This window comes from Nomascus leucogenys, chromosome 17 (genome assembly GCF_006542625.1).
Source record: "Nomascus leucogenys isolate Asia chromosome 17, Asia_NLE_v1, whole genome shotgun sequence".
NCBI classification, from domain to species: Eukaryota; Metazoa; Chordata; class Mammalia; order Primates; family Hylobatidae; genus Nomascus; species Nomascus leucogenys.
The window spans coordinates 6,921,769-6,941,523 of record NC_044397.1 but is presented as its reverse complement, the minus strand read 5'-3'; the positions used below and the strand labels follow the sequence as shown (position 1 = coordinate 6,941,523).

General features: G+C 55.8%; 2 protein-coding genes across 14 annotated transcripts in view; one reads left to right on the top strand and one right to left on the bottom strand.

Moving 5' to 3' along the window:
- Nucleotides 1-432: 432 nt before the first annotated feature.
- LRRC73 (leucine rich repeat containing 73) lies at nucleotides 433-3,799 on the top strand. The gene is made up of 6 exons (XM_030796083.1): nucleotides 433-1,280; nucleotides 1,878-2,038; nucleotides 2,355-2,477; nucleotides 2,853-2,953; nucleotides 3,101-3,323; nucleotides 3,456-3,799. The coding sequence occupies exons 1-6, from the start codon at nucleotides 1,009-1,011 to the stop codon at nucleotides 3,524-3,526; spliced, it is 951 nt and encodes a 316-aa protein (XP_030651943.1). The 5' UTR covers nucleotides 433-1,008; the 3' UTR covers nucleotides 3,527-3,799.
- A 405-nt stretch (nucleotides 3,800-4,204) lies between these two features.
- Nucleotides 4,205-19,755, bottom strand: part of TJAP1 (tight junction associated protein 1) — a 29,853-nt gene continuing 14,302 nt past the window's right edge. For 4 of the 13 annotated variants that reach the window (XM_030796070.1, XM_030796073.1, XM_030796072.1 and 1 more), the window contains 9 exons: nucleotides 12,743-12,840; nucleotides 11,618-11,743; nucleotides 9,959-9,987; nucleotides 9,044-9,205; nucleotides 8,710-8,776; nucleotides 8,446-8,475; nucleotides 7,562-7,669; nucleotides 7,364-7,447; nucleotides 4,205-5,999 (listed from right to left, as the gene is read on the bottom strand). In XM_030796070.1, coding sequence (XP_030651930.1) covers nucleotides 4,902-5,999; nucleotides 7,364-7,447; nucleotides 7,562-7,669; nucleotides 8,446-8,475; nucleotides 8,710-8,776; nucleotides 9,044-9,205; nucleotides 9,959-9,987; nucleotides 11,618-11,716 — 1,677 coding nt within the window. In that variant the 5' untranslated portion in view covers nucleotides 11,717-11,743; nucleotides 12,743-12,840 and the 3' untranslated portion in view covers nucleotides 4,205-4,901. The remainder of the gene's footprint in view (nucleotides 6,000-7,363; nucleotides 7,448-7,561; nucleotides 7,670-8,445; nucleotides 8,476-8,709; nucleotides 8,777-9,043; nucleotides 9,206-9,958; nucleotides 9,988-11,617; nucleotides 11,744-12,742; nucleotides 12,841-19,755) is intronic. The other 9 variants (XM_030796071.1, XM_030796077.1, XM_030796075.1 and 6 more) reach the window with 3 other exon arrangements.

Genomic DNA, 19,755 nt, shown 5'->3' with positions numbered 1-19,755 from the left:
AGCGGGGAAGTCCCCCATGGGCCGGGATCCCCACGCACGCTGCGCCTCGAGTCACGGGGGCGGGATCGGGGGCGGGATCGGGGGCGAGGCGCGGCGCGGATGAAAGGGCTCTGGGGCCTTCCAAATAGGAGGGAACAGTGCCCTGGATTCCGGCGAGGGTCTAGACCTTAGGAACGGGGAAGGATGGAAGAATGGGCAGAAGCAGCAGTAACCGTGCCCAACGCCATCTCCACGTGGCGTGCCTCCATTCCGCTCCCCGTCAGCCCTACCCACTCAGCCCTGCCGCCTTCCTTCTGCCAGCTGGCTGACCCCACTCCCAAGGGAAGAGCGGCCTATCGCTCCCAGCTCCTTGCCCTGAACCACCCCGTGTGCGCGAACCTCGCGGACCGGCGTGGCCTTGGCCGGGCAGGGGGCGGGGCGAGCGGCGGTGACGCGGCCGTTGCCATGGGAACTCGCCGCCCGCTCGCTCTCTGGAGCCGGAGCCGGAGCTGCCGCCAGCCGCCCGCCTCAGGCTCTCTGTGCCGGCCGTGCGGCCAGGCCCGCGGGGTGGTCGGGGGGAGCCGGGCGGCAGAGAAGGAGGGAGTGGGTACGGCCTCCTAGCCGGGACTGGTAAGCCAAAGCCCTTGAGCCACTCGCTGCAGCTGCCGCCGCGACCGCGAGGGACAAGGACAAGCGCGGAGCAGCGCCTGCCCAACCCCCGGAACGCGCACCCGGCCCAAAGGCCAGACACGGACCGTGCGGGCCGCCCCCGCCCCAGCGCCGCCCCACCTCAGCCCGGCCTGCGCCCTGGACGCCTCCGCACCTCGGGCCGGCTCCGGCTCAGTCCCGGTAGCTCTTCTCCGCCTCTGCCGCAGCCGCAGCCTCCGCCACAGCCGCCGCCTCCGCCCCCGGCCCCACTCCGCCCGCGACCCCTGCCGGGGCCCCGACCCCAGCCCTATCCCCGGCCCCGCCCGCGGCCCCACCAACCTCCGCTCCGGCCCCGTATCCGGAGGCCCAGCCGTGGGCACGATGCTGCCCAGCTCCATCCAGATTTCGGGGGAGCCGCTGTCCGGCGCCGAGGTGCGGGACATCTGCCGCGGCCTTCGCGACAACGCCGTGCGCCTGCTCTCACTGCGCGGCTGCCGCCTCTGCGACCGCGACTTCGGCCGCATCTGCCGGGCCCTGGCCGGGGCCACGTCCCTGGCGCAGCTCAACCTTAACCTGGGCGTCGTGTCCAGCCCCAGCCGCATCAAGCAGCTGGCTGAGGCTCTGCGGACCAACCGCTCCATCCAGTCCCTCTTGTGAGTGCGCCCCCTCGCAAGGGGGTCCCGGGCACTGCACCCCTCCATACACTCCCCTGGCACCTCCTGTTCCTCCACACTTCTTCCAGTACCATTCTACCTTCACATGCCTTATGCACGTAACACCGTGCCTCGGCCCATGCCTTCACAGCACCCTCCAAGCACACGCTTGGACTTTGCACGCGCGACCCTACCCGTGTTCGGATACCCACCACTTCCTGACAGGAGGTGGGGGCCGTACCTCCCCACCTAATCATCTGCATTTACTTCACTGGGGCAGCTCCTCGGTTCCCAAGGGGGAATATCCCCGTGGGGACGAGAGCCCTGCCCACTGCAGAGTTCCAGTCCACCACCCACCCACCCCTTTTCTGCCCCTCCCTGGCAATGCCCTGGATCCCTGCCCCAGAAAACAAACCGAATTCTTCCTCTACCTGTATTCCCTGAGAATCCAGAACTTTCCTTCTCCTTTTCCAGGACTCTCAAGTGCGGTGACTGAGTGCCCTCCCCATACCTAGGGCTGACAGAAGTGAAAGTGCCCCTTTCCCATGTAGATAGGGCCTAGGACTGCAGTAACCCTGCTCTCTCACTCTCCTCCAGCCTGCATGGGAGCCCCCTGACAGATGCGGGGCTGGCCTTGCTGAACCCAGCCCTGGCCCTCCACCCTGCCCTCGTGGCTCTGGACCTGGGGGACTGCATGCTGGGTGATGAAGCCATCAACCTCATCTGTGGCCTCCTGCCCCCAGACGGGGCCAAATCTGGTGAGCAGGACCCTGTCGAGGGTTTGGGCTAGTGTGGCAGTGATGAAAATTGAAATGCAGAGGGAAGGGGGTGTGGCCCCAGAGCTCTGATGATGTGGGTGAGAACGTCTTTCTACTCTCAGGAATGGGCAGGACGGGGGGGCAGCATGGAGACTCAGGAATCCAGGCTGGGGCAGGCAGAGGAAGCATGGGCTTCCTTAATGGCTCTTGACCTCTATGGTGGGGGTAAGGTGGTGCCCGACACAGGGACGGTGGGGAAGGGCTCGAGGAGGGCTTAAGCCTCCCTATTCTGGTTTCTTGCTATGATGCTGTCCAGGCTTGAAGGAGCTAACGCTGAGTGCCAACCCTGGCATCACCCCTAAGGGCTGGAGCCGCCTCGCCATTGCTGTGGCCCACAGCTCCCAGGTCCGCGTCCTCAATCTGGATTACAACCCCCTGGGTGAGGCTCAAGAATACCCCCTTGGGCTCTGACTGCCTCATGCCCTATCCAAGAGCCTGGGACCATCAGTTGACATGGTAACCCGTACGCTGGGAGAGGGAAGAGAAAGGAGAGCCCCCAGGGGTCAAGGAGATAGCTTTGTGGAGGACCAGGTGACCAACAAATAGATCAAAGCATCAGTCACCACCCGTGGGCCTAACTTGCCTCATGCCTTCACTCACCAATCACAATGATCCATCCCTTCCTGACCACCACCAATTGTCCATGTTTCCTTGGCCAGGGGTTAGTATCTAAAGTTGTTAAGGCAATGGGGAAGCTATCTGTAAGGATTAGCAGGCATGTGTATGAATGTGTGCACGTGTGTTGTCTCCCTAGGTGACCATGTGGCAGGAATGTTGGCTGTAGCTGTGGCCTCTAGTCGTACCCTAGAGGTCCTAGACTTGGAGGGCACAGGGCTCACCAACCAGTCAGCTCAGGTGGGAAGTCGTCATGTTTGGGAACGGCCAGGGGATGGGGTGGAGGTTAGCTTATGTGTCTGGTGACATACCTAAGGGGTGGCAGGTTGGGGTCTGAAGACCTGCCTTAACTGTGTTCATCCTTTTCCATATTCTTCCCCATTTCAGACCCTGCTGGACATGGTAGAAAATTACCCCACAGCTTTGCGGAGCCTGGTGTTGGCTGAGAACAGCATTAGCCCAGAGCTGCAGCAACAGATCTGTGACCTCCTCTCTGAGGGAGAGGAGGAGGAGGAAGTGGCAGGAGGGGCTGGCGACACCCAGGAATGGGAGAGAGGGCGGGAGCCTGCTGCCAACCAGAGGGGCAGCAGCTCCTGGATGTGCCCCAGCGGTAAGAACCCAGAGGGCTGATCAGAGGCTGGGGACAAGGGAGAGTGGGTGTGCAGAACCTAGGCTCTCACCTATCTGTGGTCTCCATTGGAGGAAGGAATGGTAGTCTGAACACTCCTCTGCCCTTCCACAGATCCCAGCTCTCAGATGGTGCTAATGACGTCAGGACTAGGGGACAGTCTGTTGGCTGAGACCGAGATGTGACTCTCTACTGGGCCTCTGCACACCATTTCACTTGTCTATGTCCCAAGCACCTTGCCCCAGGTATCAGGGTCAGGCCCTGGGACTTGGGAGGGAACTGGGGTCAGGGGCTGCGTGGGGGCTCTGGCAGCTCCTAGCAGTGTGGTGGGAAGGAAGCTCTGGAAGCTGTGACTGAGCAACAGCCTTGGGAGGCACTTGAACCCACGGCAATGCCTTTGAACTTGGCAGCTCTGGCTGCAACCCGCTGGCTCGGAAAAGATTTTATGAACTCCACAACCTGTCGTGTGGCTGTAGTCACTGGGGGCCGGCAGTAGGGGAGGAATTGGAACTACCAGTAAGCACCACTAGGGGGCAGTAGCATCGCACAGCCCAAGCTCTAAACTGCGTGAACTGGTCCAGAATCCCAATAGGCCTGGCCAGGCCTCGACCCGGGCTTCTGGGGCGACACCTTACACTAGCCCCATAAACATCTGGTCCCTGCCTCCGAGGGAGGACTCAGGGACCCTGCTAAGGTTATTTAAGGTGCCCCCTCTCCCACTCCCTGATGCTCTGTGCCTAGGGAAACCCTGGGCAGAGTGGGACGAGGGGGAGTCACTAGTCAACTAGGATGAGACTAGGACTGGGAATACTTACAAACAGGGAGAAGAGTGGGAGAGGGAAGGTCATTAAGACAAGTTAGGCCATACCAGTAAAATAGTTTTATTTGATTTTAAAATAGTCATCAATGTGAAAATTTCCCAAAGCTTAGAGTAACAGTCTAGAGCCAAGGTTGGGAGTGGGGGCCAGGCCTCACCCAGAGCCCAGCTTGAGGCCCCTGAGCCCCACCCTCCTTTCCAGAGGGAGGGAAGAGACAGCTGAGGGGGCCCTGAGTCAGTCCCCTCCCTCGTCCCCAAGGCCAGCTGTGCCGGGCCCCTGGAGGGCAACAGCTCACGTGGAGGACTAGGGGGGAAAGCAAACAGGTAGGAAACAGAAATGAGGTTAACAATTACACCATCACCCCCCCCCCCCAAAAAAAATAACAAAACTTGTGACTATGAAAGGAGGATGGAAGATGAATACTGATAAACTCCTCAGCTCCCCAGAACAGCCCAGTCTGGGCTGGGTTGGGCTGACTGGAGGAAAGGTCTTGAGACCCAACTGCATGTTACCTCTGAAGAATATTCTAAGAAAAGGGGAAAACCATGAGGCAAGCTGCTGCAGTCAGTCAACGCAGCTGACAGGCCTGGCATGGCCCACCTGACCCCACCCACACAGGGAACAGCTGTGTGGGTCTGGATAGAGGAGAGGTCAAGGGCTTGGACTGGGGACCCTGAGCTGCCAAGGTGTGGGGCCTCCTTGCAGTCCCGGTGCAGCAATGGCAGGAAGGCCAGCAGGGGCCCTAGTTGAGCAGGTTGCCCTGCTCCTGGGCCTGGGTCAGGCTGTCCTTGCGGTGCAGGTGGTGAACCCCCATCCTCTTGGGGCTGCGCTGGGGGCGACTGGAGCTGGGGAGTGGCCAGGCCCTGCCCTCAGTGTGGGAAGTGCCTGGCCCCTCCTCTGTGCCACTGTTAATGGGCAGCAGGCTCTGGCGCTCTTCCTCAGGACTGATGGGCAGGTTCAGCTCTTCTTCTTCCTCCCTGGGAAAGCCAGAGTCAGGTTCGGTGGGTAGCAAAAGCTCACTCTCTTCGGGTCGGGGAGAAGGTGCCTGGACCACCTCATCTCTGTCAGCGGGGCTATGGGCAAAATGGCGCTGCAGCTCAGGGAGGGCGTCGTGTCCAAAGGCTGTGCGCTGGGCCACAGCGGCAGGTGGCGGAGTACGGTCCACAAATGCCCGCTGCCAGCTGACCAGCAGGTCCTCTTCAGAGCTGGCAGAGCTAGCTGGGGCACTGAGTGTTAGGGGCGCCGGGCTGGGCTGGTGGTGGGGTGAGGCCTGGGCCGAGGCAGGGGTGCTGGGCACTGGGCTGGGGCGGGCCCGCTCACTCCCCTCCTCTACCAGGCTCAGGGAAATGGCCTGGCGGGTAGCGTAAGTGCAGTTGGGCAGGGGGCTGTTGCGGGGGATCCGAACCTTATCCTCAGAGAACTCTATTACCCTGCGGCCAGGATACAGTGGGTGTGGTGGAGACGGGGTTGGGTAGGGGCTCAGCTTCTCAAAGGCTGGCAGGGGCAACTCTTCCTCCGGGGAGCCCCTGGCAGTACCCAGAGAGTGGCACTCCCCATTGGGTTGTGGGGTGGGGCTGCCAGGGGCCGGGGGACTGGCTGGATCACCTGGGACACCCTCGCTCATGTCCACATGCACAAAGACATCCTCAGCCAAGGGGCGCCCGGCACTGCCTGACTGGGCTGAATTGAGCAGTAGAGACTCTGGCTTCTCTAACACTCGGGCAATGACCGAGGTAGGCACCACAGCCCCTGGGGCTAGACTGGGAGCAGGACCTGGGCTGGCAGCTTCTTGACCACTGTGCAGATGTTTCCGAACCATGTCTTGTAGCTCACAGGGCAGCTGAGGTAAAAGAGCAGGAAAGAGAGACATCAATGATCGCAGCCAAAGACAACTTGACTCATGGCGAAAGTAATGGCTCCCACGTTTAAGTACCTCTGTGTACTCAGCACTCCACTATCTCCTGTTCTTACAGCATGCCAGTGTGTACACCCTCACTTCACAGACACATAGGCCTGGAGAGGGGAAGACAACTCGAAGCTTTGGTTAACTTGGCCAGGATTTAAACCCAGATCTGCTGCTGCAGCCGGCATGTTCTCAAACTTCTATCTCCTGGCTTCTGCCCAAACCATACTTAAGTTTGGAGAATCTGGCCGGGCACGGTGGCTCACGCTTGTAATCCCAGCACTTTGGGAGGCCGAGGCAGGCGGATCACGAGGTCAGGAGATCGAGACCACGGTGAAACCCCATCTCTACTAAAAATACAAAAAATTAGCCGGGCGTGGTGGCGGGCGCCTGTAGTCCCAGCTACTCGGAGAGGCTGAGGCAGGAGAATGGCGTGAACCCGGGAGGCGGAGCTTGCAGTGAGCTGAGATTGCGCCACTGCACTCCAGCCTGGGCGACAGAGCGAGACTCCGCCTCAAAAAAAAAAAAAAAAAAAAAGTTTGGAGAATCTGTATAGACCAGTAGCCTTAGAAATACCTCTACTTCTGGGCCAGGCACAGTGGCTCACGCCTGTAATCCCAGCACTTTGGGAGGCCGAGGTGGGGGGATCACAAGGTCAGGAGATCGAGACCATCCTGGCTAACACGATGAAACCCCATCTCTACTAAAAAGACAAAAAAATTAGCCAGGCGTGGTGGCGGGTGCCTATAATTCCAGCTACTTGGGAGGCTGAAGCAGGAGAATTGCTTGAAGCCGGGAGGCGGAGGTTGCAGTGAGCCGAGATTGTGCCACTGCACTCCAGCCTGGGCGACAGTGCAAGACTCCGTCTCAAAAAAAAAAAAAAAAAAAAAAAAAAAGAAATACCTCTACTTCTTCTACTTCTGCAGGCCACATCAACCTTGGGCCTGAAGCTGTGGGGTCTAGAGTTTACCCCTTGGGGTAACGTGATCAGATGGGCCTAATCCTGTCTTAGTACTCTTTGGGCAGATAGCTCTGACTACCCTCTCCTTCCTGCCTGGGATCTTCTCTCTCTGTCTCTGTTACAGAAACCAACAGCTCTGGCCCCCCAGAACTAGTGATTGGCCCTAGACAGTACATGGGACACCAACCAGTGGCAGAGTTGACTGGCTTGAGAGGTGACATGGAGGCAAGAGGAGGGCAAAGTGGGAAGGGGAGGACAGAGAGGTGCAGAAACTGGTTAGAGGAGTCCTACAGTGGCCGGAATGGTCTGCGTGGGCAGGGTGGGGGTGAGTTCTACTCACATCGGCAAACTTGTGGTTTCGGAAGTGGGACTTGTTACACTTGAGGAGCTGTACAGCCAGGTTGCAGTCCAGCCGGTACCGCTCCTACAGACACAGACTTGTTTCAGAGCCCGGCCCAGCCCTCTCCAAGGAAGCAGGGCTGAGCCAGGACAAAGCTAGCCCCAGGTGAGGAAGGCCCAAGTAGTGAAGCACACATACGTTGAGCTCTTCCAGCTTGTTGATGGTGTTCTTGGCATCCAGCAGCTTGTTGGTCAGCTCCACAATCTCCCAGTCCAGCGTCTTCCTATCCATTTCAGCCTTCTTGATCTGAGGCAAAGACTTGAGGTTAACCCAGCCCACACCCTAGCCAGCCCTTCCTCTCCCTCCACCTCCTCCCATCCTGGAGACACAAGAGGCCACAGGTGCTAGGGCAGCCAAGGCGGACAGAGCAGAGACAAATGACGGACAGAAGGAGACTGGGCATCTCTCCTGCTCTCTGGACTGGCTGTGGGGTGGGGGCTTTCTTAGCATGACCTCCTGCCACCTGGGCCCAGGACACAGGCAGTATAAGAGCTGTCCATCCCCTGAGGTTCCAGGGGCTCTGGGCACCAGGCAAGGCAGCTGGTACCTCAAAGGCAGTAACTGCAAACCAGGGGGCTGAAGCCTCCTATGTGTGCAGCTGTTTCCAGCATCAGGCTAGGAGAGGGAAGGGAAGCAGGGCTCGGTGGCAGCCAGGGCGCCTTGTTGAGCAGGGAGCAAGCTGCAGGCTCAAAAGTAGCCTTCTGATCTCCACTTCAGGGACTGGATCTGCAGCCTCCCCTCCCCGCCCACAGCCTGGGCTTGCTGCCACTGCAGCCAAGAAGCTTTGGGTGTTCAGTGGAGACATCAATCAGTACCTCTACCAGAGCCAAGGGCAGAGCAGGCTAGGCTCCCCAGCTCTCTCCTGGGAGGGAGGCATTGACTGTTAAACGGGCCTCATACAGGGAAGAGAAAGGAGCGGGTGTACTCAAGGGGCACAGGGTAATAGCCAGGGCCCACAATCCCAGATCTCAGCTGAGGAGAAGGCCAGGGCAAGGGAGAAGACACACAAACTCAGACGCAACTGCAAAAATCCAGCTGTGGCTAAGAGAGGCCTGAGAGGAGAGTGCAGCAGCAACGGTGGCAGCATGAGGGGGAGACGAGGAAAGAAGAGAAACGGTGTGAGCATTAAGACAGTCTTGACTTGCAGAGCACACTGCAGTACCCCCACCACTGCCCCATCCCCCCATCTCCCCCAAGCCCCAGGGCAGAGTGGCATTCCCCTGGCAAATCCTGGCCCCCTGCTATGCTATGAGCACAATGCCCGCCAAGCTGCCCTCCCAGATTACCAGTGTGTGCAGCTTGTCCTCCAACTCCTGGTTGGTCCGCTGGGAAGCCGTGTAGCTGTTCTGCAGCCTGAAAAGGGATAATACAAGGCACATCCCTGGGTCAAGATCCTGTTCTTCAGGCTCTGTTCAGCCTCCCCGATAGGGGATCTTGAACATGTCATTCTCCCTCAAGAACTTCAGTTTTCTAATAGGAATTAGATGATCTCTGAGGCATCTTCCAGCTAACCTCCTATGAAAGGAGAGTGTGTCTATGTGCGTGCGTTTGTGTGTGTGTGTGTGTGTGTGTGTGTGTGTGTGTGTGTGTGTGTGTATGTCTGGCCCCTCATTCCCACACCTGCGGAACTTATCCTTAAATTTGTCCAGTTCCTCGCGGCTCTGGCCCAGCTCCAGCTCCAGGCAGTCCTGCCCGATTTCCAGCTCACGTTCCAGGGCCTCAGTGCGTCTGGTGGCGGAGGCCAGGCGCCGGCGAAGCTCTTCATTCTCCTGCTGCAAGAGCCTGGCGGGTGTTGTGGGATCAAGGGCAGAGGGGTATGAGAGATAGAAGGGCACGCCTTGGAGCTCCAGAGTGGGCTCAGGAAGGAAGGGATGACATGAGGACAGGCAACCAGGGCAGGGAAACTCCTGGAGTCTTACTCTGAGCTAAGGCAGCATATTGCATATGCCTGCTGGCCCTGGGAACACAGCCTGAGTTGGAGGGCAGGGGAGGAAGAGGGGATGGTAGGGGACAGTCCAGCCTCCCTTCACTATTGGAGAATGGAAATAAAGAATTAGGGGTAGGGATATGGCTCCCAGCCTGTATCTGGTTACAGCCCATGTCAGCCAGCCACCAAGCCCCCAGCTCCAGTTTCCCCACTGCACAATCAGGCTTCTCCATTATTCATCTCTTGGAAATCCAGTCTAGCACTACCCTCCTCTCCAGAGGCCTCATGTGGCTAAGAAAGAGCTGTAAGGGTGGCAGCTGGTACAGGAGCCAGGAGCTGGGGAAGGGCTCCTTAGCAAGAAGAGCAGGGCCCTCAGAGCCATTCACCTCCTGATTCTACGTTCTCTTGAAGCCCATGGAACAATAAAATCCCATTTTCCAGAAAAAATATCCACAACATCAAAACTCCTCCCAGAGTCCCTAAAACAACCCATCCCAACCTTTACTTCTACCTTATCCAAGGGAAAGTCCAACTGTACCAACAGTCTAGCCTGGAGCTAAGAGGGACAGAGTTGAGGCAGGGCAGTATCTCAGGCAGCAGATACTCACTTCATCCTTTCTGCGTCAGTCAGGGGTTCCTAGGCAAAAAAGAGAGGCTTGAGGCTCAGCTCTGGACCACTGGCCCCCTGGTTGGCTCAGCCTCCAAATAGCCACAAGAAGGCTCAGGTGTGAAGCCCAAAGACTCTTATAGCAGAAGAGGGCTATAGGGCTCTCTACAGATGGAAGCAATTCAGTAATGCTGGGACAAGCCTCAATTACCCTCTCCCATGCCAACCAGAAGATTCAAGAACCTCTTCCAACCTTCACCCTTAATCCTAAAGCCATTTTCAAATAAGTCCTGGCACCCAAGCTACCTCTCCCCGGGGGCAGAGACAGCCTCTCAGCTGTTCACTCAGCTCCTGGTGGGTCCTGTCTCCACACAGGTATGGCAGAGACCTTCCAGAAAAGTCAGGCTGAACTATACACAAGAGTTCTGAGCTCTGACAAAGCCCTCAGCCTTGGGATGAAGACAAAGGCAGAATCAGGCCCTTGCAGAGGCTCAGGAAGAACAAGTGCATGGGAGAAGAGGACTAATCCTAAGGGGAGGAAGTGCCTTGTCTGTCTTTTAACCTCCTGCCCCATCTTCCCCAAACCCCTATGGCGGTCATGGCTCAAGAGTCAAGTTCAGCCAACCACAAAGCAGAGCAGGCCCCTGCTATCGCGAGAGGGAAACATCAAGGGGCCTATTCCACGTGGAACTGACTGCTTCAGAAGTGCAGCCTCTGGCAGAAAATGGAGGTAGGTGGCTTCCTTTGTCCATTGACTCTTGACAACTGGATTTGACCCTATTCTACTGCATACTGATTATACAGCCTTCACCTCACCGAGCCTTAGTTCCCTCTTTTATAAAATCGAGGTAATGCTCACTGGGTAGCACCTAGCATAATAGCTGGCATCTTAATTTAATGTTCCCTGAACTGAAATGAGCAAGTCATGGCTTTTCTACCTTGAATCTGACCAAAGCAGGCTACAGTATGCCTGATGCTCGGCGTATGCTGCGTCTCAAGTTCTTAAATGTGCTCCACGCACTGTGACCAGGTGGAGATATGGCTGCAAGGGCAGTAAACCACTGTGGCCCTTGTTTCTGCCTGTGAGTGAAGTTAATGGGGGAGGACAGCCAATGTTTTGCAGCTGACTATAGGCCCCGAAGAGCAGAGTCCGGACCTAACAGTTCCTGGCAGGGAGTACGTATTCAACAAATGTTAGCCAAACAAAGCAAAGCTGGAGGAAGGGCCGGACTTCCTGGGGACAATGAAGAGCAGCTGTGCTGGTGGGAAGTGGCTGTAGCACTGCCTCCTGACATGCCCCAAAGGGTCCACAGGTTGAATGGCTTTACTCCACTATGGAGGACCAGAGTCCCAACCACCAGCAGATTAGGACCCCTCAGTCTACTGGGCTGCCTCTTGCAGGGAGAATATCATATGGGATCATTTCTGCTAAGCTACAAAGACTCAGGGGTTCCCTAACATGTGGACATATACTCACAGACAGTCCCCCTTGAGCCTACATTGCCCCCACCTGCACTGCTGCGGCTAGGAGACCTCAGGCCTGCAACAGCAAGGCCCACTCTCACCCCAACTCAGGACCAGAAGCCCAGGCAGGAGAAGTGAGCCAGACACTCAGGGGCCTTGCCTCTGCCGGTCAGGCTGGGGTACCAGTCTTGCTGACCTCCTGCTCAAGCCGGGATCCAGGAATTTCCAATCGCAGCTCCCGATGCTCTGGTGGTGCCTTACGGTAGGGTTTCTTAGCAGGGGCGGCACTGGTCATTCTGGGAGGTGACGGCTCCTCCGCCTACTGAGAAGCAAGAAGGAGGCAGGCTCAGAGATGTTGCCAGAAGGACTCTGGACTGAGAAAAAAACAAAGATGGTGAAAGGGGACATATGTTGAGGCCACCACATAGGCTGACAGGCCTGAGCCATTACTGGAGTCACTAGAAGGGCAGGACTTAGGTATGTCAGTCCCCATAGGTCAAAGGAGTGCCGGAGGGTGGGGCATGGGTCCAACGGGGAACAGATGGGTGGGAGAGGCAGGGCCTAGGGCCTGAACACCTAGGTTCTAAGAGTGGGGCAGGGAGCTTCAAAGCAGCCCACCACCCTCCTTACCACTCTCCTTTGTGGGCTTTGAAGACCTCAGAAGGTAAAACTGCTCTCTATGCATTAGTTTTCTCAACTCTAAATTAGCGATAAAACAGCATCAATTTCTTTTTTTCTTTTCTTTTTTGAGACAGAGTCTTGCTCTGTTGCCCAGGCTGGAGTGCAGTGGTGCAATCTTGGCTCACTGCAGCCTCGACCTCCTGGGCTCAAGTAATCCTGCCTCAGCCTTCTGTGTAGCTCGGACCACAAGCATGTGCCACTGCACCTGGCTATTTTTTGTACACAGCGTCTCACTTTGTTGCCCAGGCTCAAACTCTCAAGCTCAAGCAATCCTTCTGTCTTGGCCTTCCAAAGTGCTGGGATTGTAGGTGTGAGCTACTGATCCCAGTTAAGAATAGCACCAAATTCATAGGGTTGTTGGGAAGATGATGTAAAGCACTTAGGAAATATTGAATAAATGTTAGTTAAAAAAAAAAAATCATAACCAAAAATGTGAGTTTGGGGATCCAATCCAGGATTCCCAGTGGGAGTCTCAAGGCCCAAGAAAGCTCTCTGGCCTCAGCCACTGATGACCAAACCCCTGTGGCCTCCACCACTCTTTTCACCAGCCCCCACCGAGAGAGAACACTTGGCTGCCCCCTCACCTGCCGCTCCCCAGAAGAGAGCCAGGCTGAGGGCACAGGCCTCATCAGGGACATACCGTCTGTTTGTCGGCAGCTCTCTCTGTTCCGCTGTCCAGGAGTTAGCCCTCGGCTCTCCGCATCCCACGGCCCCTTCACTTCCTTTAGCCAACAGCTCCTGAAACCAGAGAAGGGAAGAAAGTGGAAACCAGGTGTCAGCCGCCTGTCTGTCAGTGCTACAGGCCTGCTGCCCAGTCTGGGACCTGGAAGGCCCCCCAGGGAGAACCACGGCAGGAAGGCCATGAAACGGGGCCTGAGGGGAAAGCAGCTGGAGGCAGATGACTAGAAGCACTGGGTTCCTTTCTCCATGTCAGTACTGTCACAGGCCCAGATGAGATACGTGTGTGTGTGTGTGTGTGTGTGTGTGTTCATGGTCTCAGCACATTGTCCAATTCTGGAATAGGTCTGGTTCCGTCCTATCCCTACTCCACATCTGTCCTCATCTCCCAAGCCTCTCAGAGTTTGGAAACAACTAAGATATTTGGGGAACATGGGTTACAAATGAGAATACCAGGAAAAAGCCTCACAGAGATCCAAGAAGATAGAGAAAATGATGGAAAGAGAGCGCCTAGCATTTCCAGAAGGAGGCCCAAGGCTATTTGGTGTATAATGATGGTCACCGGCCTTTGCAATGAGGAGGCATAGGGCTAGGAGAAGAAATCTGAAAAGGGAGCAACACAGAGCAGTAGCTCTCAACCAGGCAATTCTGTCCACCCTCCTTCCCCAGGGACGTCTGGCAAGTGTCTGGAGACATTTTTGGTTGTCAAAACCTGGAGGGAAGGAGTGCCACTGGCACCTAGTGGGTAGAAGCCGGGGATGCTTTGGTCATCCCACAACCATAGGACAACTCCCACCACAAATAATTCCCAACAGAAAATACCCGGAGTGCCAAGGCTGAGGAACATTCGCGAAGAAAACCCCAGTCGGGGGAGTTGAAGACACCTGGGCTCCAGGCTCAGCACTGACACTGTGGGGCCCTGTGTAATGCCCTTCCTCACTGGATAACTCAGTTCCTTATCTACACAGAGGTGGCTGGACTGAGTGACCTGTGAGAGCCCCTCCAGCCTCCTGATGTTCAGAGATGGGCCCACACCCCTCCCTGGCCCCCACCTGTAATTAGCTGGGTTGCAGCATGGGGGCAGCAGCCACCAGTGATCAGGCAGTAACCTCAGGTGGCTTTCTGGGCAGAAAAAACAATCTCCTCCCGCCCCCATCAACCTAAACAGAGCTGGAGGCTGAGGGAAGCCTTGCGGGCTAAAGCATGTGTTCCCACTGTCGGGACATGCCCTGGCCATGACTCCTGTCACATTCCAACAGGGCCCGGGGCATGAAGAATGGTGAGAGGGTAGGGAGGGTGGGGAAGCAGGACTGGTCTCCCTCCTCTGTCTGGACAGCCTGGGCCCTGGTTTGGGGTTCGGCGGGGAGCTGGGGTGCGGCAGCACAGGCAAGGCCGCCAGCCTCCTCCCCCTGACAGGAGGCAGAACGTGTCCCCACAGGGCACATGCAACATGCTGTGTTGGCTGACTCCCTGCACAGGAATCCGGGTGGGCGGGCCTGAAAGGACAGCACATTCCCGGGGTGTGGGGAGCAAACAAGTTACCCCAACAGGTTCCTTGGGGCTGCCCCTCCAGAGGGGCCCGGGGTGGGTGCTCCTATGGCCTGAGGGAGAGGCCTAGAAAGCCCCAAACCCACCTGGGTATGTGGGTTCTGATACTCAGAGGGTAAATGTGTGGGGTGCATGAGTTGGGAAACAGGGTAGAGCCAGAGATGGCAGAGTGAGGGATGCGAGCAGTCAAGAGCTTCTACAAAGCAAAGGAGCAGCTCAGAGAGTTGGTCTCTGCCTTTCCCCTTCTCTACAGAGGGTCCAGGTCCCGGCTCCCTTCCACCATGTGCTCCCCAGCCATCTGAGGAAGCCCTTTCTCTCTGCAGGCCCCTTTGTGTGCCCCTCCTTTATTCCTCTGTACTCCCTTGTCCCTATTCCTGGCAAGGCCCGTGCCGTCCTCTTGGTACCGAGACACCTGCATGAACGGCAGGCAGGCAGGGAGGACACGAACACACTTGGGTGTTCAGCAATCCTGTAGGGAGGGCTGCTTCACTCCACGCCCTGCAGCCCTGGCTCTAGCTGCCACACATCCTCTAGCTCCTCCTGCCTCACCCTGACCTCAAGCCCCACTCCCTGGCCCTACAGCATGTATTTATCCCCAGGGCTTCCATGGCCAGAGGTGATCTGGCTTGCTAGGCAAGGAGTACCCTGAGAAGGTGGCTGGCAGTGGGACAGGCAGTAAATGCAGACACAGACTCTCTGGGGATGGGGGTGGTGGTGATGGGAGGTTATTCTCTCCGCCAGAGCCTATTCTTTCCACGCACATCAGAGTTACAGGTATGGGAAACCACTCCCAACTAAGGAAGCAGAAGGCAATGTCCACTGGAAAGACAATCCACCAGGGGGCCCATGGTGTTCCTCAACACCAGGCTGCAAGGGAGATGTGTACCAACCACTTCCTGCCCTGTGTCCATAAACACAGGGTGTGCCCAACACCCAGGCCCTAGCTCCAACTTCTGAAATCTGCTGAGTGCCCCAGATCCAGCCCATGAGGGCCCCACAGTTCCAGCAATGAACAGGAATACAATGGGCCTGGCAGCCCACAGTCCTTGACTAGAGGCAAGGAAGGTGTGCAGGGAAAGTCCGGACAGACCCGAGGAGGACAGTGATGCATGGTGCAGTGGACAACAAAGACAGAAGCATCGGGACACTTGGCCTGCAAGCTGGGAGAAGGTAAAGGGGTGAGGCAGATGGCATCAGAGTGGTCCCTCCAGGAAGACTCAGCTACCAGGTGCAGCCTCCCCTGGCCACATCTCCTTCACCCAAAGGTTTCCCAAGTTGCCTTGGAGTGTTTCAGCCCAAGGAGGACTCCCAATTCCATGTGGGGAAGAAAGGGTCCCAAAGGAGAGCAGCTGGACAACTCAGAATGGGCCATGGCCCATGATGAGTGAGCGGCAGCCAAGGACAGCCTCTGGGGCCTCCTGGCCTCTGGATGCTGAGCTGGCTCCAGGGCACCTCCCAGAAAATGGTCTTCTGGGGGAAGATCAGGAAATCAACAGGGCTGGCCGGACATGGTGGCTCACACCTGTAATCCCAGCACTTTGGGAGGCCAAGGCAGGCGGATCACTTGAGGTCAGGAGTTCGAGAGCTGCCTGGCCAACATGGTGAAACCCTGTCTCTACAAAAATTGAACCCAAGAGGTGGAGATTGCAGTGACCCCAGATCACACCACTACACTCCAGCCTGGGAGACAGAGACTCTGTCTCAAAAAAAAAAAAAAAAGGAAATCAACAAGGAAGAATCCCACGCCCACCCCCACCCCAAACTAAACCTAAGCCTTGAGGAACTGAGGGCAGATGACTCAGGATGTTGGACTACCAGATAACGTGCTGGGTCTGTTCTATAAGAACAGCTACGCCCTGCGAGAAAGGTTGAGGCCTAGGTTAAAACCTCTCGCTGACCTAGCGTGGCCTGGGGCTCCTTGGGCTGGACCTGCAAGCAGTGTTGAGGGAGACACCCAGAGTAGCAGCAACCCTTCCCCATCCCACGAAGGTGAAGTGAGAAGGAAAAGGGACTCTCCTCAACCCTCCCTGCCCCTGGCGCATCCTACCCCATCCAACCCCAGCTTCTGCCATGCTCTGCATAGCATTCATTCTTCGCTTACTCAAAAATCAGTTCAAAGGAAAGACTCTACTTCATATCTGCTGGGGTGGAGAGAGGGGTGATAGCTTCCTAATTGCCATGTTGCAATTTGCCAGTCGGTGCAGGCCGCCTGTTGCCGCCTGCCCTGTATTAAATACCTTCTCCCTGATTACAGCCCATGGGGCACAATTAGCTGCCTTCAGAGAACAAATTCTACTTTCATTAGAAATGGGACTCGGCACGCACAGCAGAGCTGCACTGTGAACCCTCTGAACAGCTGAGCAGAGTGTAGAGAGATAGGTGTAAGGCATGATCTGTACCAGAAGCTGACTGAGCAGTGTCCTTTAATAAAAGGACAAAAAATTTGCCAAGCATCACTCTTTAACCAGGAGGTGGGACTTATACCTGCTTCCTTTTCTGGGTACGCATATTTGATCAGGGGCTTCCACCGTGGTGGAAGATTGCTGTTGCTAGAGACAGAGTGGCATGAGAGAGAAATCTCTTCAGAATCCTGCTGCTCCCCAATATACTATCTTACTGTTCCCAGCAAGCACCCATAGGAGCAACGGCAAAAAGTTTCCAGCCCAAGAGCCAAAGATGCCGTACCACTTCCCTTCTGCCATCCTTTCCGGGGTTCTGCCTAAAGCTCAGGCAAAGTCAGAGATGCAGAAGAGGAAAGGAGGTTCAAGCATCCATCCTTCTCCCAGCTGAAGCTGAGGCCATTCCCTCAACACCAGCCCAGAAGAGGGAGACAGGAATCCAGAGTGGATATGGTTCTTTGGCTTTTCCAACTTCAGGCTTCCCCACCAAACATCTCCTCCAGCTCCCCACGTTCTGCACTACTACCCCACTCCACAACTCTCCTGATCCTGGAGCAGCTAGCTTGCCCTAGAGAGCAACTACCTCCCTACTCTCCACATCACCAATACCTACTTTAGGTAATTGTGGCCCTATCAGTTTATCTGGGTTCAGATAATTTCTGAACCTACTATGAAGCCTTTCTGCTCTCAGCTGTCAATGAATCAAGCAAGTGAGAGACCTTAAGGAGTCAATGAACACAACCTTCTGAATCAGGAAGGGCCCACACGTTACCATGAAAATCATCAAGCTCTTCTTCATAATTCAACCGAGCAAAGTCAAACGGAAGTTAGTAATCACTACTGCTTTTAAAATTAAAAGAACACCCAGTCCTGTTTCAGAATACACCAGCTGTGTTGTATGCCACCTTAATTCCCTTGGAACCCAGCAGGGTATAAATAAATAATAATAAATACAAGCCCTTCCTAAAGCCCCTCATCAACCACTAAAACACAAATGTCTGATCACACAGGGACTGGGGCCTCCCCCCTCAGGAACTGTCCTGAGCTGTAAGTGCTAGATGTGGAGTCTCTGAACTCTGCAAGCCTGTGGGAAGCTGTGCCCCAGTGGGGGTCAGCTACACTCCCGCCACACAAGTCTGGCCGCTTCTCAAGCCTCTGAAATCCAGTCTCTGCCCCCAACTGATGTCCAAGGAACACAAATGGTCACGCTCCAAGGGTAAGCCCTGGAACCAGGTGACCTGGCCTTGGTCCTGGGGATTGCTCATGAAGATCCCCACCCCCTGCACCAATAACACAGCCCCTCTCCCACTGACTCCACATGAATAGCAGTCCCCCAGAGCAGTGGGCTGATCCCACCAAAGCTGGGTTCGGCCTCTCCCACATCATCTCCGGGGTACCCCTCCTGCTTGCCACCAGCCCCCAGTTTCCGGCATGCAGCTGTTCCTGAGATACATGAGTAAAGCCTTCAGCAATCCCGGGCGCGTGGCAGGCAGGCAGCCAACAGCTCATAGGGTGGGGACTGGGCAGAGGTTCTGCTCTGGGCTGAAGACAAGAAGATGTCAGTCTGTGCCCAGACCAGCCCTGCTGCCCCTCCAACAGCTATGCCCGCCACCCCTCTGGGCAAGTACAACCTCACCCTCTTGGGACAAGTTGCCTGCAGCCCTGACCTGGCCCCCTGCCTACTCTAAACCAAACAGATTGACAGGGTTTTGAAAGCCAAAAAGAGTGGGAATTATTCTGCCCCAAAGCAATCCTGAGGACTCAGAACAGTGCTGGTGACCTGTGAGAGCTCACCTGGCTCCCACCTGAGCAAATGCTTCCAAGTCTATCTACCCGGCCTCACATCCAGACAAACACTTCACAGGAACAAGGGGCTAAAGAGCCAGGCAAGCCAACCCCTCGCTGCAAAAAAAGAGGGCAAGAAATCCCCAAGGTCATAGCCTGCATTTGACATTAGACCCCATGCCCTCTCCTAAGAAAGGCCAAAGTGAAGGACCGGCCCTCAACCAGGCCTCAACTCCAGGCCCTTTTGCTTTCCTGGTCAGAGCCAAGTCAAGAAAGCCTCCAGCTTGTTAACTCCCCATTTGAGGTCCCTAAACATCTCTGCATTACTGCTAGTCCCCATGAATGATATATAGTACTATAAATGTTTATTTGTACATAGTACACTCATATATAATACATTATAAGCTCAATCCACATGCATATAAGCAGGCATTGTTTATTCCTTAATCAACTATGATACATTCACTATTATTAATCATACAATAAAATTCATTTCCACATGGATATTGATCAGTACTATAAATCCTTAATATTGCATAGTACCTATATTCATTTATTGGACATAGTGCATTTTCATCAAGATATTTCTCATCGGGCCAGGCACAGTGGCTCACGCCTGTAATCCCAACACTTTGGGAGGCCAAGGCGGGCGGATTACCTGAGGTCGGGAGTTCAAGACCAACCTGACCAACATGGAGAAACCCCGTCTCTACTAAAAATTCAAAATGAGCCGGGCGTGGTGGTGCATGCCTGTAATCCCAGCTACTTGGGAGGCTGAGGTAAGAGAATCGCTTAAACCTGGGAGGCGGAGGTTGCAGTGAGCCGAGATCGCGCCATTGCACTCCAGCCTGGGCAACAAGAGCAAAACTCTGTCTCAAAAAAAAAAAAAAAAAATCAAAAAGATATTTCTCGTCAACATGGATATCCCCTACCAACTTTGGTCTCTTAATCTATCAACCTCCGAGAAATCATCATCCCGCTTGGGAGTGCTACCCTCCTCGCTCCAGGCCCGTAACACACCCTCTCCCATTTACAAGCTCCCACCCAATGCTGGTAGGCTGCTGTCTTCTCTCACCCAGCCCAAGGGGAACAGAATCCACTTAGGCGGCCTTCTGGTCTCAAGCTCCCCCCTGTCCAGCCTCCCCAGCACCGCACTGCCTCCGGAAGCCGGAGCCACAGTCTATCTAGAGTGACCTGTGTGGAACACCAGGAAACAACAGGCAATCAACTTTCTCATGATCTC

Bases quoted from the DNA above. Each gene is read 5' to 3' on its own strand.
- LRRC73 (XM_030796083.1), top strand. From the start codon at position 1,009: ATGCTGCCCAGCTCCATCCAGATTTCGGGGGAGCCGCTGTCCGGCGCC. The intron at 1,281-1,877 runs GTGAGTGCGCCC...ACTCTCCTCCAG, and splicing joins CGCTCCATCCAGTCCCTCTT to CCTGCATGGGAGCCCCCTGA. The intron at 2,039-2,354 runs GTGAGCAGGACC...GATGCTGTCCAG, and splicing joins CCCAGACGGGGCCAAATCTG to GCTTGAAGGAGCTAACGCTG.